General features: G+C 47.7%; 2 protein-coding genes across 3 annotated transcripts in view; one reads left to right on the top strand and one right to left on the bottom strand.

Annotated features, from left to right (window-relative positions):
• Nucleotides 1-6652, top strand: part of A1CF (APOBEC1 complementation factor) — a 29221-nt gene extending 22569 nt beyond the window's left edge. For both annotated transcript variants that reach the window (XM_057385705.1, XM_057385704.1), the window contains exons 10-12: nt 626-762; nt 1564-1697; nt 4011-6652. In XM_057385705.1, the coding sequence (XP_057241688.1) occupies nt 626-762; nt 1564-1697; nt 4011-4162 (423 nt within the window). In that variant the 3' untranslated portion in view covers nt 4163-6652. The remainder of the gene's footprint in view (nt 1-625; nt 763-1563; nt 1698-4010) is intronic.
• A 3251-nt stretch (nt 6653-9903) lies between these two features.
• ASAH2 (N-acylsphingosine amidohydrolase 2) overlaps nt 9904-18141 on the bottom strand; it is a 19407-nt gene continuing 11169 nt past the window's right edge. Inside the window, exons 11-18 of the mRNA XM_057385707.1 lie at nt 17048-17142; nt 16259-16298; nt 14970-15065; nt 14302-14397; nt 13190-13339; nt 12360-12419; nt 11720-11808; nt 9904-10423 (exon numbers count right to left, since the gene is read on the bottom strand). Coding sequence (XP_057241690.1) covers nt 10234-10423; nt 11720-11808; nt 12360-12419; nt 13190-13339; nt 14302-14397; nt 14970-15065; nt 16259-16298; nt 17048-17142 — 816 coding nt within the window. The 3' untranslated portion in view covers nt 9904-10233. The remainder of the gene's footprint in view (nt 10424-11719; nt 11809-12359; nt 12420-13189; nt 13340-14301; nt 14398-14969; nt 15066-16258; nt 16299-17047; nt 17143-18141) is intronic.

Here is an 18141-nt window from a genome sequence, read left to right as displayed (position 1 = left end):
TAAAAACCCTGGAATCCAAAGCCAAGGCACGAGCGTTTGTGGACAGCAATTCCCAATTACCAGGGAATCAGGCTGAGGGCAGCGTGGTTCAGCATTTCAAAAGCTGCAATCGCCTGCTGAAGCCCGTGGAATTAATTGGATGGAAACACAACCTTTTTTCTTTTTAAAAGGAAACCTATTTGGGCTTCTGGTGCTCTGTAACCCTCGAGCCGGGGAGGCAGCAGAGCAGAGGGGATGAATGCAACCCGAGCCTCTTTAGTCCTCTGAAATAGGAGTCCGTGAGACACAGCTTCTGAGGCAGATTCAAAGAAAAGCACACTGAAATCATCTGAGCAGCAAAAGGACACAGAGGGCAAATTGAACAGGGAATAATTTCAGGAATTAAGCAAGTCTTTCAAGTACAAAACATTCAGATGACTCCKACACTTCAAGGTGGGCATAGTATCCTGGCTGTCATTTATTTAGTGTTTTTTGCTAAGCTTTGAGGAAGCTGCCAGGAGTCCCTGAAAACCCTTTGAGGGAAGGCAGCTGCTCAGCACAGAGGCTGGAGCCGGGCGAGGAGGCTTCTGTGCACAGCAATTAACCCCAGCACAAATCCCCTTTTTTTTTTTTCTCTCCCTTCTAGATCTTAGAAGAAATCTGCCAGAAAAACAACTGGGGCCAGCCTGTGTACCAGCTCCATTCTGCCATTGGCCAGGATCAAAGACAGCTCTTCCTCTACAAAATCACCATCCCTGCCCTTGCCAGCCAGAACCCCACCATGTACGTCACTTTTTGGAGCGTTTCTGAGACTTAGGCTTTGTTTTTTAAACGGTGTTTGAGYCAACAGCTGTCCTCAAAGTCACCATCGCACAGGTCTCCATTATGTTTTGCTTTGAAAAACATTTATTAATATTTGGAATATTTGACATAGTTGAAATATTTGAAAATATGTGAAAATATTTATTGAATATATATTTATATATATTAGATATATTTTATATATATATATTATATATTTATATGATTCAATAGATAAATACTTTAAAAAAATAAGGGGAGAAAACCATCCACAAACCATAGTTAACTTCTGTCTGCTGTGCTTGGTGCTCTCTATGCTGGTGCAAACATTACAGAAAACCAGGCATAATCAGGCAAAATGGTGCTTTTTCTGCACAAAAAGAAAGCAAACAATATCCCTTGAGTGGAAATCAAAGGAACTTGAAGGAACACGCTGATACTTCAGCTCTAAATATGATTCCAAACATTTCTGACCTARACTGCTGCTTGTTGTGTATTGTAAAGGAAAACCCAGACTGGGTGTTGTAAAGAGAAAACRCAGCAGGGKKKTTTTTTGATCCCAAAAGCACAACAAACCCTGCAAGGACACGGTGTCCAGAAGGAGAGYGGGGTCGGTGAGTGCAGCTGGTGAAGCAGAGCACTGGGGGAGAGAGGCTCTGTTCACACCCCTGCCCAGGGAGGTGATGCTCCCCGGGCCGTGTGGGATGGGGCAGGCTCGGGGTGGGTCAGGGGCAGCCCTGGGAACCCAAACCCAAACCCACCGAGTCCGTGCYGTCCCCACAGCCACCCGTTCACGCCGCCCAAGCTCAGCGCCTACATCGACGAGGCCAAGACGTACGCGGCCGAGTTCGCCCTGCAGACCCTGGGCATTCCCGTGGAGGGGGCCGAGGTGCCTCCTGCAGCACCGGCTTTTCCAGGTATGGGCAGGGCTGGGCAGCCAGGGGGCCCTGGAATGGCGATTTTCCGGCTGCCTCCTTCCTTGAGGGTGGGGAAAAGGAAGCAGGCTTGGGTTTGGTTGTGCTCCCCAGCTGTGGCTCATGTGGTGTGTCTTCATCAGAGAATTCCAGGCTGGTTTGGGGTGGAATGGACCTTAAAGATAAATCCACCCCCTGCCGTGGRCAGGGACACCTTACACCATCCCAGGGTGCTCCAATCCCCATCCAACCTGRMCTCRGGCACTTCCAGGGATCCAGGGGCAGCCACAGCTTCTCTGGGCACCCTGTGCCAGTTCATTGCCTGGAAAGGATTTTRTCTCTATCCAGGACTGCCCAAATTKTTGTGTCCATACCCCAGAGCATCTCAGGCTAAGGGTGCTGGGGASGGGGCTCTTCTCTGACCCCGACCCCACAGGTCAGTGCCACAGGTAGAATTGTGTCCAGGGTAGCTGGAGCAGTGTCCAAGGACGGGGAGCCCCAGCGCCCAGAGCCCCATCCCAATTCTACATTTCCTCTCCACTCCTCCCAGTCTGAATTCCTCCCTTCAGCTGGGAGCCCCAGAAACGGTCAGGATCCAAAGCTGGCATCCCCAGTGCCCCATCTGGGATGGGTCCCTCCCRTGGCCCTGATGCCACCAGAGTGGAGTAGATCCTCCTCGCTGCGAGGACACGTGGCTGATGAATTCACTCCATCTCCCCCCAGCACTCCCAGCTCCTTTTGAACCAACACTTAGACTTCATCACCAAAGAAATGACGCAGCCGCGGCAGTTTGGATCTGATCCCAGCTCTCACACCCCCACTGGAAGGTTTTCCTCCCAGTTTGAGCATTCATACTCAACAGCTCTTGCAACTGCCCCACACAGCTTGGGAAGTCATGGAAAACACAGGGATTGCATTTGCTGTGCTCTCCAGCGGTTCTGCTGGAGAGGCAGCACCACGTGCCAGACTGCACATGAGGAACGCATTAGTCTGTACTACTGAGTTGTTTGGAGTGTCTCAAGGATGGATTTGAAACAAAAAAAATTAAACATCTATCCGGCTTCCTGCCACAGGAGCCCACAAAAGCCRCAGGAAAATCAATTTGTCTGGGCTTGTGCAGCTTCCGCAGCGTGGAAACCAAATGGGCTCTTTATTGAATCCAGCCCCCACTTAGTGCTTCATTAGGATCTCTCCTTCTCTTTCATCCGACCTTATTTATTTGTCTTGGGAGTGTCCRGGCAAATGGACGTGCACTGAGGCTGCTGCTCACAGCACACTCCGGTTCTTGGGCAGGGCTGGCCAAAGCTTGGCTCAGACCGTGMCCAGCTCATTTCTCTCCCGATGGTGGCAGATGTGCCTGAAGTCCCAAACTGCCCAATTCCTGTTTGAAACATTGCACCTGGCTTTGCTGGTGCAAAGAAAAGACTGGACAGCCACAAGATTCAAATTGTAAGGAATTCCTCTTTTTTTTTCCCCAAAGGGATACCTCCAGTGAGGCAACGTGTRCTCCCTGTTGCCCAATATTTCCATTGCCCCACTGGGAGGAACTGGGGTTTGGCTGACCTTGAGATGATCTTGTTCCCCACCTGGCCAGACAGGATCCTTGGAGCAGAGCCTGGTCCTGCAGATCCGATGGACATCCCAGCTGCTCTTCCCAAATTTAGGCTTTGTCTTGACTCCTGATCCTTTTACAACAAAATACTGTGTGTGTTTGACAAGCTGCCGTGCCCTGCCTCCAGAGGAACCAGCCCCAAAYGATGCTGTTTTCTCAGTGATTCATTCTCAAACAGCAACATCTTTCCAGGGAAAGTCTGGAAGTGTTGAAACCACTTTTTCCATTAGAGACCGATGGGAAAAAAAACAAAAAAAAAAATCCCATCCACTAAATATTTTCTCCTTGMTGTTGCATTGAGGGAGTTTCCCTACCGTGGCTGTCCTGAATTCCCTGTATTTTGGCTGTGAAGGGATCAAGGCTATATTTTCTCTTTGAAACCTGCCCCAATTTCCCCTATTTTAGGTTGTTTCTTTGTCCTCCTCATGCCATACAGGAAAAAGCATTCAACAGAAAGGGGTGTTTTTCCAGCACCGTGTTTAACAAATCATGTGTGAGGACATGCTTTCCTTTTCCCATGAAATTAAGCTAATTTGTTAACATTATTCCCATAATAGTAATTATTGTTATTCTCACCAACAAACTCATTGTTGCCCGAGTCATTCCCATCGAAAGTCACCCCATCAAAACCTACCAGGCCACGGTGCATTTGGAACAGATTTTCATTGATCCGTGGGTTTTCTCTCTTTTTTTTTTTCCTTCAGGATACACCATTGCTAACGCAGCTGCCACTGTCACAGCCACCCAGCTCAAGCAAGCAGTGACAATGGGACAGGATTTGGCCACTTATGCCACCTATGAAGCCTATCCTGCCTTCGCCGTGGCCGCTCGGAGCGATGGCTACGGAGCCTTTTAACCCAATTCCCTCCAAACCCAGCACAAGCAGAAAGGAAAAGAAAACCAAATCCCAGTCTGGTAATTCTTACACCCTCGTGGTCTGAAGCTCATCTGTGGCCTGARGTTAATTTTAGTTGGAGCTTCAGTTTTGTAGGTCTTCAGTTTTTTTAACGGGATATTAAGGCGGGGGAAGGAGAAATTTAAAAAATTATGCAAAATCAGATTTTCACACAGGAAAGCAAAAGCTCAGCCCAGGAAATGTGAGGTTCTCAGGTGTACATATATATTTTTATTGAGATACATTTATACACCTACTGGGTGTGTGCTTGCAACAACAACCTGTGCTGAAAACAGCCCCTGTGGCCATTGTGACCCAGGACTGGGGAAGGATGGGGTGCCCCAGCAAACCCCTCTGTGCATCAGGAATTCTCCCACATCCAGCCCAATGTTTCCCAGGCCAGGCAGAGCAGTGGTGCACCTTGGCCACTCGGGTCTGCCCCTCTCTGTCCCTGATCCCCCCTGTGCCACCACCACGGGGCATCTCAAAGCTCTTTGAAATTCTTCCTGGCACAGCCGAGGCAAAAAGTCATTTTTCCCAAGCATTTCTGCCCAGCCTAACAGGCTACTTCTGAACAGGTTTCCGTGCTAATTTTATTTTTAAAGCAGGCCACAAGCATTCAGCAGTTTTCCCTCTTACTTTGCTCCTTCCCAGCCATATCCACAAATCAGCAAAGAATGGTGTATTTTTGTGCATTTTCCATCGAATGGCACATTCACTGGARGATAGGGAAACTTTTAAGCCTGAGGAGCAGAAAAGTGCTATTCATTAAGGCCAATTCTCTTCTTAATTAGAGCACGAGAGCTCGCAGCCATGGCCCAGTAATAGCAGGCACTTCGACAGGAATAAAATTATATCCAAAGAACATTTTCCCAGGTTGGAAAGAGCCCTGCCTGGCTCTGAGCACTGCTTTACACATTAAATCAAGGCTGCTGCCTGCTCTGATTCCAGCAAAAATTAATGTAGTGGAAGAGGGTTCACACCAGCAGTAAAGGCACCTCTAATTTTGGAGAGCACCAGAGCTGGTGTTGTGTTTGAGCCCTTTGGGGTTGCTGGGAGCATCCTTTCGTGTCCCACAGGAGGCCATTATCCATTTATTTTTTCCATGGGATAGAGGCAGGAGTTGTGATGCTGTGGAGACAGAACAGGACCTCAGTGCTGGGTGACTGCAGCAGACACATCAATCCTATGTCATCAATCCTGCTAAGGAAAATTTATTTTATTCTGTCTAGAACCAAAAAAAACCCCATTCTGGGAGGAACTGGGTTGATGACACCCAGCAGATCTGGCCCCAAATTTTGACCTGCTTTAGATGCTGGGATGTGGCAGAGTAGAAGCCATTCCAAGGGGAGCTTTTCCTGTGCATCCCCCAAAAGCATGAGGGTCTGTGATGAGGTGTGGACTACAGGAATTAAATATTTCCCATCCTGACTTGATTTGCCCCAGAATGGAACAAACCCCATGAGCTGTAAGGTCTGAGGCCCCTTTAGCCCCCTCTTATTTACGAAGTAGCTCGTTAGGGTGATCCTAAAGGTATTACAAGCCCTCTGTGGCTGCTGCTGGCCACGTTTGGCTTCTCAGCAAAGGACAAACCTGGTCCCAGGGGGCCAAATAACCGAGAGTGTTACGGATTTCGTGGCTTTTTTTTTTTTTTTTTCTGTTCTGTCTATGTCTTTAAGTGGTGTTTGCCAGCGAGGAACACAGCCAGGAGTGTCTCTCAAAGCGTTGGCAGGAAGTGTTTCTCGCTTTCCACGTTCAGTAAGTTTAGTCTGCTTTTTCAGCTATTTATATAAGTTCAGGARGATGTCAAAGCAGAGGGCAAGAAGCAGTATTAAAAATGTGTGCATGAAGCACTTATTTTTGTACGAGTAGTACAAGGTTTGTATAGAGTTTTAACACTATGAAGTGTAGCTAAAAATCACAGTTTCCATTTACTGGAGGACAATCGTGTGTGTTTGAAGGGAATGAAGGGGAAAATGGCATCTCAATCATCCGTTACAAATTAGAACCGGGGAGAAATTCTGTGAAGCAACTCTGTGATTTTGAGTAATCCGAGGACATTCACTGGACTTTGAAATACCATTAAAACTTTTTAAACACAAGCCTCAGTCCTTCTATATGGTAAATAGGAGCACACTTTGCTCTGGAGGGATCGATCCCAGGTCACACTGGCAGTGTCACAAGCTGTTCAGGAGTGCATTCCACGTGCACTTTGGTGACCCTCGCCCAGCACAGAGAACAGAAAACCAGCAGTTTTGTACTTCTGCACTTTTAAATGGAAAAATCAAGAGTTGGCCTCTTTCCCCAGCACCTCTTTGGTCAGTATTTATTTATCTGTCAATGCTACAGGAATTGGATTTACCATAAATTTATTACCTGATCCCAGTGGAGATTTCTGGGGACWTCATATCAATAATGAGACAGCACCATGCAAAAACAAAGGGTGAATGGGGTGATCYATGATTTAGGGCTGTGAGGGCTTGGCCCCATCTGAGAACAGCCTGGTCACCAACAGGTAAATCTGCTTTGAGATGAGACCCTGCTCCCTGGGAGACCATCCCAGTTAAATGATGGAGAAACAGCAATTCCTGGTGCAAAAGGTTTGCCCCTTCCCAGAGAGATCCCGAGCCCAGGAAATGGGATGAAGCTCTGGTACCTTGCTGCTGCTAACCAAAGGCCTCCCTGCCATTCCAAAAGGGATTTTGCCAAAATAGCTTGACATTGTTCTTAYAAAGAGGTCAGCTGTRCTCTGGGCTCCAGCAGCTCTGCCAGCTCTGGTTTTTTTCCCTCATTAGCTTTTCCTGATGCCCTGCTTTCATTTCCTTTGAAACCAGGGCAGTGGAGAATTTGCTTTTGTCCTGTAACGTTCTCCTCTCGCGCAGCTGAGATTCTCTTTGCTCGGCAGCAGCTGGCTGGTCTGTTTTGGAGAGCAAGGATGACTTTCTGAGGAATCTCAAAYCCACAGCCCAACTTAAAGAAAACATTATTTCCCATTTGTAAAGATGTGGGTTCCCAGCAGAGAGCAAGCAAAACCCAAAAACCAAACCCACCCACCACCAACAAGTCTAARACATGTTTGAGGTGTGAGTGATGAGGTCAATGCCCAGAAAAATCAGCAGATGGCCTCATCTTTGGTTGCTGGCAGCGCAGAAGGTCCAAAAACGGCATTTTCCACCTCCCTCCCTCCAGCCAGCACTTTCCTGGAGGTCTCTGCAGCACAGGGCCTCTCATCTGAGGTGCAGAGTGAGAAGAAAACATCTCTGAGGATGACACAGCTCCGTGTTTGGAGCTGGCCACACCCTGGGATATCTCACAGGGAAACTCTCGTGTCCCACCAAAACCCCCTCAGTCCGTGGGACTRTTCATGTTCAAAGGGAGCTTGCATGGCTCCCTTTTCCCAGCTCAACTTCCCAGCTCACCTCTTCATCACATGGATTTCCCTTTTTTTGGAAAAACAACCCCCAAACCAACTGGCCTTTGAAGGTGACAGGCCAGTCAGGGGTCACCAATTCCTGCTGGTCACTGCCTGGGGGTCAGCCTGGCCCTGGTGCTCCTCGTGGTGCTATGATAGGGTTTTTCCTTTCTTCCAAGGGCTGGAAATGGTTGTGTTCCCCAAAATCTCATCTGGGATAAAATTCCAGTTCTCAGCTGTCCTTTCTTCAGTGCTGGGGGTGCTTAGATGGCCCCTGCCCACCAAGCCCTGTCCTTCAGGGATGCTTGGGGTGGGCTGCTCTCTCCCTGAACACTTCCAACTCCTCTCCATGCCCAAACACTCATCCTGGCCTGGCTCCAGCAATCCACAGGGTCATGCACATCCAGATTTGGGGTTGTTTAAGGAATAAACATTGGAAGAGCGACATTTCTTGGTGCCCAGCCCCACCTCGTGTATATACAACCCCAGTTGTGAAGATGTTAAAACCAGAGAGCTGCACACAAATACCCTCTGTGGGAGGCTGGAAAATGCCCCAGACAACCAGAAGAGCCAACAAATCCCAAATCCGGCATCAAAGGCTGGAGACAGCAGAGGATTCTCCCCTCTCCCCCCAGCTCCAGGGGCCAGATCCCAATTTAGCACTGGCAGTAAATCGGGAAGGGATGGGACGTGCAGGAGGGAGGCTGTGGCGTGCTCCAGGCGYTCGGAGGAGCTCAGCCCGTGGACACGAGATTCCCGAGTTCACGGCAGTTTATATCCCACCACAACAGAACTAAAATAAAGGTGGAATTGTGCCCTTCTCCCGAGCACGTAGCAGGGCACAAATGGCTCCGGGCCGAGGGAGAGCGGCCGGGAGAAGGACGAGCAACTGTCGAGGAGAGCGAGGGCTATATTTAACAGCTGGCAAAGTGTCCAAATTCCTGATTTTTATTTTTTTTCCCAGGCTTTGGCTCGAGCTTGTTTTCCTGTAAAACAGCACTGGCACCTAGTGGCTGCTGGATCCAGGCACAGCGTCCCAAAAAAGAGTCAGAGAGCAGGGAAGGGCTGCTGGTCATTGCCTGCCAACAGCCACGATGCTGCTATAGAGCAAAGGGAACCAAGGGCTCCTCTCCAGAGAGATTGCTAGACACAAAATATCATGAAAATCCCCAAAAATAGCCCCCTAAATTCAAAATCCTATTCTCACCGGTGACAGCCAAATAAACACGAGGTGTTTTGCACGGGGACCTGCTCTGGGCACAGGGGACCCTCCAGATACCCTAATTCTGCCTTTCAACACTTCCTCTCCCCTGGGAACCTGCAGTTTCCTAAAAACCTCTCTTTTAGGGTCAGATGTTCACGGTTTGGAGGGTAAATCTTTCACTGTGCAATTCAACTTGGCTTGCTTGAGCACGTTCAGTACTACTGAAAAAAAAACCCAAAAAAACCAAAACCACTGTTAGTGGGGTGGCTGGGGGAGTTATTAGGACAGAGCATCGGGGATATCTCCAGGGATTTGATTCCCAGGGATGTTCTCTCAGGGCTCTCTCTTTTTCCTGACTCAGTGTTGTGACTGCTTTGAGCTCCTCCGGATGGGGATCTCTCAGGCTGATTGCAGCTGCTTGGAAATGAATAATTCATCCTCTCCTACTGATTTTAAAGAGAGGCAAAATTATCTGGTTTTTGATTCTCTGAAGAATTAAAGAGATTGCATACAAAATTGGTACACATTATTGGAGCTTATTAAACATTTACAGTTGTTTAGCTGTCAGACCCCACAAGAATCCTAAATCCAGACATGAAATATGTTTTCCTCTCCCTGTGGCCCCCAGTTCTATCTCTTTCAGAGGTCAGAAGAGATTTAGGGGGTCTGGAGCTGTCCCTATTTACAGCAGTGCTGGTGGAAGGCAGCCAGGGAAGGATCAGTTCCAGGTCAGGGTGGTCATGGCTTTGTCCAGGCAGCTCCTGAAACTCTCCTGGGAAGATCCTCTGCATCCCTGGGGGCTTTTCTGTGGGGAGACCCTTTCAGCCAACAAGTTTGGGCACTGTCCTTGTACTCTACCCTGGTATCTGCATTCTGTATTCAGATGAACGACCCTTCTGGTGATGCACCTGGAGGTGACTCTGGGTGACATTTCATCCTGCTGGCCTTGGGTCCTTCCTGATACTCTACCAAAGCAGGCTGGGGTCTGTTCAGAGCTGCMTCACCCACAGCTTTAACCCATAAATTCAGTTCTTACTGATTCCCATCCACTTCACACCAGGAGAGCTTATTCCCCATCCACAGGCATAGGTTTCAGGCTGAAAGAGAAGTTACATCTTTTATTGCAATGAGAATCAGCTGCCACCAGGTCTGGCCAGGAYGGGAACCACTTGACTGAGGACACAGGAGGAGACTGGACAGCAGGGAAAGACAAAACTTCCCAGGAAGTCAAGCTTTGCACAGCAAAAGGACACCCAGCAGCACTTGAGGGACAGCAGCCATGAGAAAACCCTCCCAGAACATCGTGGAATCATCCGGAGYTGGAGGGAACCCACAGGAATTGTCCAAGTCCAACCCCTGCACAGCCCAGATGTCCAACCCAGTGCTCAAAGAGACCATTCTTGTAGGGAATGTGATCTATGGAGCTGTGATCTGAAAGGCTGAGGAGGAGCCCTCAAAGGGGACTGTGATGATGCGGAAGAGGGACAYTCTCTTCTTGTAGTGCCCGAAGTAGCGGAGCCGGTACACGCCCGGCTCTGTGCCAGCAGGGATGTGCCACTCGATGGTCACATTGCTCTGGCCACGGGATCCTTTGGTCCAGTAAAACCTGGAAAACAGSCCAAAACTGCAGTCAGCAGGGAAATCCACTTTCCAGTGGAGGGCAAGATGCGCAACGAGATGAAGGCACTCCAGGTTGAGTGTACTTTAAGAGCTTCTTTTACCCTTTCTTTTCTTTTAATCTTCCCTTTGTTTTAACCTTCTCTTTCTTTTAACCTTCCCTTTTTTTCAACATCTCCTTTCTCTTAACCTCTGTTTTAACCTCTCCTTTCTCTTATCCTCTCCTTTCTTTCAACCTCTCCTTTCTCTTAACATTCCCTTTCTTTTAACCTTTCTCTTAACCTCTCCTTTCTCTTAACATTCCCTTTCTTTCAACCTCTCCTTTCTCTTAACATTCCCTTTCTTTTAACCTCTCCTTCCTTTTAACCTCCACCCATACATTTCAGCTATCAGAGCAGCAGCCAACAAGCCAAACCAAAATTAGGCAGGGCAGAAAAATATCTGGAAACACAGGATAAAAAGTCACTGATGCAATTTGTAGATGGAAAATATTCCTTCCAACGTTTCCTTACATTTACAGCTCCCTGGATCATCACCTCTGAGAGCACCTCAGTCCTGCCTGTGCAGGAGGAGAGCTGTAATATTCACCAAGAAGGTGAATATTCACTGTAATTAGTGAGCTCAGAATTTCTGGCTCCCATTTCCACATCAAAAGCCCATTTTGTTTTATAGACTCCTTGTGCAAAAGCCTTTCTGCTGAACCTCAAAACCCTCCAGGGAATGCTCAGCCTCAAAACTCCCCACATCATGCAGGCAGGAAGGATTTTTCAGCTGGATCTGGTGGAGCTCTTCCACGGAAGGTGATAAAGATTCGCCCAGAGCTCTGAAAGGTGATGACACCAGCCTTGCTGCTCCGTGGATGTTTTTTCTGAAGTCTGACACCTCAACCCTTAACTTCCCTTTCTTCCAGACTTTTTTAGTTGTTTGTTTATGCTGCACAACAAACCTGGCCAGTTTTCCTCAGTGAATTTCTCTTTGGCATCCCATTCATCCTCAAGGTGTGACAGAGGRGTGGATACAGGCTAGGAACAAGCTGGACCCCAAACCTTCTGTAATTCCTGCCCTTCCTCCTCCCTTTCCCAAATTTACCAGCCTCCATTCCAGACTCTGGAGCAAAGGAGAACACCAGTTTTGCCAAGGTAACCCCTAAATATGGGGGTAAGAGAGCACCACCTGCAGAACCAGAACCTGCCTGGCACTGGGAGCTCTGGCACAAATCCCTTCAGGTTGGACTGGAATGGCTCCCTGGAGTCTGTGGGACAGGGAAATCTGCTCAGGCACCCACCTGGTGTCCCAGGAGGCGTCRTTCAGCACCGGCTGCCAGCGGCTGGAAAGGTTGGAGTATCTTTCCACCATCAGGAAGTTGTGCTCAGTCTGCAATAAAAACACCAGGGTTAGCCAGACCCTGAAGGTGCAGGCACATCCCCACCCCCTGTGGCACTTTAACCTGGGGAAGAGGCTGTGTTTTACTAGCAAATATGGTCATTACTGGCAAAAATGTTCATATTCTACCACCAAAGCACAAATTTGAGCTGATAAATGATGCAAAGAATTAATCTGTAAAATGAGAATGGGCAGTGACAATGTCTGTACTGGTGAGTGATGGGATGGATTAAGTGCTTTGCTAATTTTGTTAAAAAAAAGCAGCAGGCTGCTAGGATGGGAATCAGAGGCCAGGTTTGCCCTGGATACCAATGACAAGAGTCCGGCCTAACACATAACATGGTTCAAGTTCAATAATATAACAAGATCATAAACAGTCCAAATTCCCTTTTTTGCCCAAAAAGCTTGCTGATGGCGTGAATTCCTGAAGCACACATTTTCCTTTGGTCTCCCAGCAGAGAAAAAACCTGCTTTACCAACTGGAAAATGAATATCCATAAATCCCAAGCACCCCAATTCCAGCGTCATTCCGTCACATTTACCGCATTCTCTGCCGAGTTCCTGGGGTTGGCCCCCACAAAAGTCACTTCAGCAACTTCTCTCTAGGAGGGGAATTGAGATTTGTGTTAAAGGCTGAGCAGCACATGAAGAGCATCCTTTGAAGAGGCCATCAGATGTTTTGGGGGGTTTGGTTGTTTTTTGTGGTGCTCTGTTGTGTTTGGGTTGCTGTTGTTGTTTTAAATTATTTATCATGTCACTTGTTGCAACAGCAGTGACAACTTCTGCTTTGTGTGGGTGCTCTGTGTTGTGTCACCCTGCTTGTTCTGCTTGTTGGATAAATTCCCCCAGTGCACGTGGAAAAGGGAGGAAATTTGGGAGATCTTTCACAATGCCTCACTGTTTTAGTGCTAGAGACAGCAAGGAGACGAAAGCTCCAGCTCTGAACATCTGATCTAAATGCTGAGCACCGAAAACAGAACCTGATCTAAACACTGAGCACCGAAAACAGAACCATTTCTGACATTCTGATTCCATTTCATTTACATTCCGAGGCATCAAAGGTGACCTGATTGCTGCTTGTAAGAATTCGCTGTACAATGTTTGCCTCCTTAATCGACTGCTATTTTGCTTTGAAGCAGAAATCTGCTTTGTGCTGGATGGAGGGCTTTTCTATTCCTCTTTATTCACCCATTTTATTCCTGTTCAGTGACACTGGCATGGAAATGCTCTGTCCCTGCCTTCCCAACCATGCCCAGAGCAGAGACGAGACCTTTTTGCTCTGAGGGCACCACCACCCACAGATTTTGGGTTGAGGGGTGAGAATTTAAAGGYTTTTCCCAAACAGCTTTTAGGGCATCCCTGAAGCTCTCACCTCCTGGTACTCTYGTCTCACTTCTTCCAGCACATCCCCAAATTTTTTATTGGCCGGTGCGTTCTCGGCGCTGAGAGAAGGCAGCAGGGTCAGGCTGGTCACATTGAAGAGCGGGGGCTCTGGCCCACGGGGCAGATCCTGAGTGGAATTCTGGGAGAGGGAAGATGTGCTGGTTAAACACACACACAGATATTCCTTGAGGAAGCACAGCCTGTGCTCGGACAGACTGCAGGAATAACAAARTGGGTGTGAAACCAGAGCAGAGCATCTCCATCTGTGCAGCCCTGCAGGAGACTCACTGCCCTGCTGCTGGAGCCTCCTCAAACCAGCCCCCAGAACATCCCAGGATATTCCTGCCCACCCATTCCCACAGTGACAATGGGCACTGCCAGGCTGTGGCAGGAYGTACCCCCCTCTCCCTCTCTCAAATMGAGATATCTCAAAKCAAGAGATAACCCRGGCTGGATTGAAGGACCCAGCAGGGAATTATCCCTGACACCCAAGAGTCTGAACAGCTGACCAGGAGTCAGCATCTTGGTATGGAGGGCAGCTATGGAGAGAGATGAAAAAAAATGCTAACACTGACCAAAGTCTCCGTTTTTGCTCTATAAAAGATACACAAAATTTCTAAAAGGCAGAAGCCTCTCACACACACACTGGAAGAGTGTGAAGGCCTCTCCTCAAGGTTCGGACACAAACTTTGCAGTTACTTCTCTGGGGAATGAGGGAAAGGACTCCAATGTATTCTCCCACCACCAACTGATTGGTAAAATATACACAGAATTTCTTTTCTAGCTGAACTCTTGGGTACCTTCATTGCACACAGCATTTTAAATGGCTGTACTTTATAATACTAGTAGTTTCTTTAATTTTATTTCTGTGTAGTATATAATTTGCCCAAACTCCTTACTCTGTTATTTCCTTGTGTCCAACAAACAATAATTCATTTTCTATTAGACCTAATTGGCCATTATTAAAAGAATTAGCAAATAAGACAGGATAGTGGGGTGCTGGCCACCCTGATAAGCTCATTGCTGGTTGCCAAAGGCCTGGGCTAAAGGCAGGACTGCAATGTCCCCAGCAGCCAGTGGCATGTGACAAATGCTGCTCACCTGAGCGATGGCCTTGGCCAGGCCCCTGTAGAGCTGGATGTAAGCAGAGAGGGTGTGGGGCCCGTAAATGGTGGATGCTGCCTCGTAGCGCTGAACCTGGACAGGATAAATTCAGGAAAGGAGGCTTGGAGGGTTTGTGCAGCCCATCCCACCCAGCTGAGGGTCAACACTGGGGTTATTTAACCCCTGTCTGGTCAGGACATGGCCCCAGCCACTTGCCAAAGTCACTTCTGCTCCAATTTCAGGTGACTCTGCATTCTCCAACCTACTGCAAACAGGGAGGACCTGTTTGCTCTTCCCATCAGCACAGGTTTTACCTTCTTTTCTCTTCCCATTTTCTCCATTTTTACCCTCTTTGCTCTTCCCATTATCTCAGTTTTTACCCTCTTTACTCTCCCAATTATCTCAGTTTTTACCTCTTTGCTCTTCCCATTATTGCAGTTTTCACCCCTTTGAAAGGCTTGGATGCAACTTGTCCCCCCTCCAACTTTTTGGGGTCGGATTCTTCCAACCCCAGTTCTTCCAGCCTTGGCTGCCAGTTCTCCCTGCCCATTTCTGTGGCAAAGGAAAAGAACTCTGAACACCCATAATTCGACATGAATTATCATCTCATGGGGTCAAAACCTGAACTCAGTCACACAAATCCAATCCACAATGTTAATATTTACCTGGTATTCCTCATAGGTGGTGATGTAGTGGGTRTAGACATTGCAGAGACCTGCAATCACAACGTTCATCCCTGGTGTCCCATGGGAATCAAATTCCTAAGGAAGGGAATAAAACACTTATCTTGGAAGAAGTGCTCAATGCACAGCTATACTGTTGTTGTTGTTATTGTATTATTATTATTATTATTATTATTATTATTATTGTTATTGTTATTATTATTATGGCTATTGGAATTATTATGACTGTCATTATTGCTGTTGTTATTGTATTATTATTATATTATATCAATATTGTTATTCCTGTTATGGCCATTATTATTATTATTATTACTACTATTACTATATCAATATTGTTATTATTACTATATCAATATTGTTATTCCTGTTAAGGCCGTTTGCGTTATAATTATTATTATTATTATTATTATTATTATTATTATTATTATTATTATTATTATTATTGTTATTATTGTTATTGTTATTATTGTTATTATTGTTATTATTATTATTACATCAATATTGTTATTATTACTATATCAATATTGTTATTCCTGTTAAGGCTGTTTGCATTATAACCATTATTATTGTTGTTGTTTTTATCCTCATTATTTACCAGGACAGAATTCAAGGTTGTGATGGGAAAGGGATGGATGTTGCAGATCCAAAAGTTATGGGTGCCCAGGAAAGCAAGCCTACAGGTGCAATTTGCCCTTTTTAACGCTTCATATTCACTCCCCCTCCCAAAAAAGAGGAAAAATGACCTCTCATTCCACAAATTCAATAAATTGAGGGATTTTTTGGAAGCTGATGTCTGTACACTCAAAAAAAACCCAGGGATATAAGTGAGAGAAAGGCCCAGTGAATTGTGAAGACAGCATMTGGGATTGGGATTTGATTCAGGCTACAGCCAGGTTGCATCAATCAAATGCAAAATACACTTTTACTGGGTTTTTYTGCAATGGTTCTCATGTTTCAGAATCCTGGTAGAGATTAAGGAGCTGAACCCCTCCATCCCAAAGCCAGATCTCTGCTGGCATCGATTGTGCCTGGATCCCTGTGGAATTGGCTTCATGGATTGAAACCCGACCGGGTGGTTTTGGGGAGGATATTCATTCCTCCAGCCTGTCAGGAAGCACATGGAAAATCCATCTGAARCAACTGGGAGAAGGAAACATCTGTGGGACAGGAGCCCTGAGAACCCATCTGGGAGGAGAGGAGGGAAAAGCAGGAGGCTCAGGAAAGGAGAAATTCCACCTGTGCTGTGCTCTGGGGAAAGCTCAGCTACTCACGCTTTTAACAGCTTCCCGGAGCCTGCGTCCAGCCATGGTCCTGGGGCATGGAGGGAACAGTGTCAGGCTCAGAAATCATGGAATYMCAGGATCCCTGAGGCTGGAAAAGCCCTCCCAGCCCATGGAGTCCAAGCTGTGCCCATCCCCACCTTGTCCCCAGCCCAGAGCTCTGAGTGCCACCTCCAGCCCTTCCTTGGACACCTCCAGGGATGGGCACTCCAAAGCTCCCTGGGCAGCCCCTGCCAAGGCCTGAGCACCCTTTCCATGCAGAAATTCCTGCTGATGTCCACCCTGAGCCTCCCCTGGCCCAGCCTGAGGCCGTTTCCCCTTGTGCTGTCCCTGTTCCCTGGGAGCAGAGCCTGACCCCCACTACTCAAAATCCCTTCAGACCACTCTGCAACGACTTCAACGAAAAAAAAAAAAATCATTTCAACTCATCACCACAGCCAGGGAGACACTGGAGCCACCCTAGAGGAAGGAATAAAAGTACAAGGGATAAACCCTTATCCTACTTAAATTTGCATCCCTATACCATGAACAGCCAGTGCGATTCATCATTATGGTGTTTGTGGTGCCAAAATCACAGTCCAAGTTAACAAATTCCTCTGGTTTCCTCGAAACTGCATTTTGCAGCCAACAAAAGGATTGGGGAAGACTGTGCGCCTCTCAGTCGATCCCACAGTGAGTGTGGGGACAAACTCTGGGCCTGCCCTCCTTTCCAGCTGCAGGCAGAGCTATTCCAGAAGGTTTGGATGAAATCTGGCTGCACAAGAGCCAAGGAACACGTACGTGAACTCCCCGGGAACAGCGAGGATGGCCAGGGATCCGATGGCAGCGATCTGCACATCCACGATGTCCGGGTGCCACGGGTGGGGCCACGACATCTGAGGGGCAGGGAAAAGTGCATGCAAATACTCTGGTAGAGCAGGAAACAAAACAGCTGGAGTGGTTTTCCTTCCAGCAGTCGTCAACCAGGCAAATAAATCTATYTTGTGGCTTTATTTGTAAATTAAATTGAATTTATTTGTAAAACATGGGAGRAGTTGTGTTACATTCATACGATATCTGACCACAACAATTACATAAGRCATGGGTAGATCCTATGGGTAAGCCCCAAAAAACCCTAAATAAGGTGTTGCAGAGGGGYAGCTTTAGGCAAAGTGGGTAAAGAAGGTCAGGGGGGCACCTAGGAACCCCTCAACTGCATGGAAAAGGGATAGAATTGGGATTRATAAGGAAATGCAAAATCCCACTCCAGAGAGCCAAAAAAGGGGTACTTTTTTAAGGAGAAATTTATGGGGGGCTAAAAAATGACAAAAGTTTGTGGAGCACAGAAGGAGCAGGAGGCCTCCCAGGACATCCTTAAATGTAAGGAAGCCATAAGAATGGACTGCTGGGAGCAGTGGAGCAGCAGTTCTGCAGAGCCCTGAGGAACAGCCCTTCCCTGGATGGGCATCCTTGGGATGGGGATCCCAAATCCTGGGACAGGGATCCCCATTGCTGGGATAGGGATCCCATTGCTGGGGTAAGGATCCACACTCCTGGGATAGAGATCCCCACTCCTGGGATAGGGATCCCCAGTGCTGGGATAGGGATCCACACTCCTGGGATAGGGATCCCCACTCCTGGGATAGGGATCCCCACTCCTGGGATAGGGATCCCTCCACTCCTGGGATAGGGATCCCCACTCCTGGGATAGGGATCCCCACTCCTGGGATAGGGATCCCCATTGCTGGGATAGGGATCCACACTCCTGGGATAGGGATCCCCACTCCTGGGATAGGGATCCCTCCACTCCTGGGATAGGGATCCCCATTGCTGGGATAGGGATCCCCACTCCTGGGATAGGGATCCCCATTGCTGGGATAGGGATCCCCACACCT

The sequence above is a fragment of the Malurus melanocephalus genome, unplaced genomic scaffold (assembly GCF_030028575.1).
Source record: "Malurus melanocephalus ecotype Western Australia unplaced genomic scaffold, MMel_1.1 scaffold_857, whole genome shotgun sequence".
NCBI classification, from domain to species: Eukaryota; Metazoa; Chordata; class Aves; order Passeriformes; family Maluridae; genus Malurus; species Malurus melanocephalus.
Note: the sequence above shows the minus strand (reverse complement) of the source record. Positions and strands in the feature narration are given on the sequence as shown.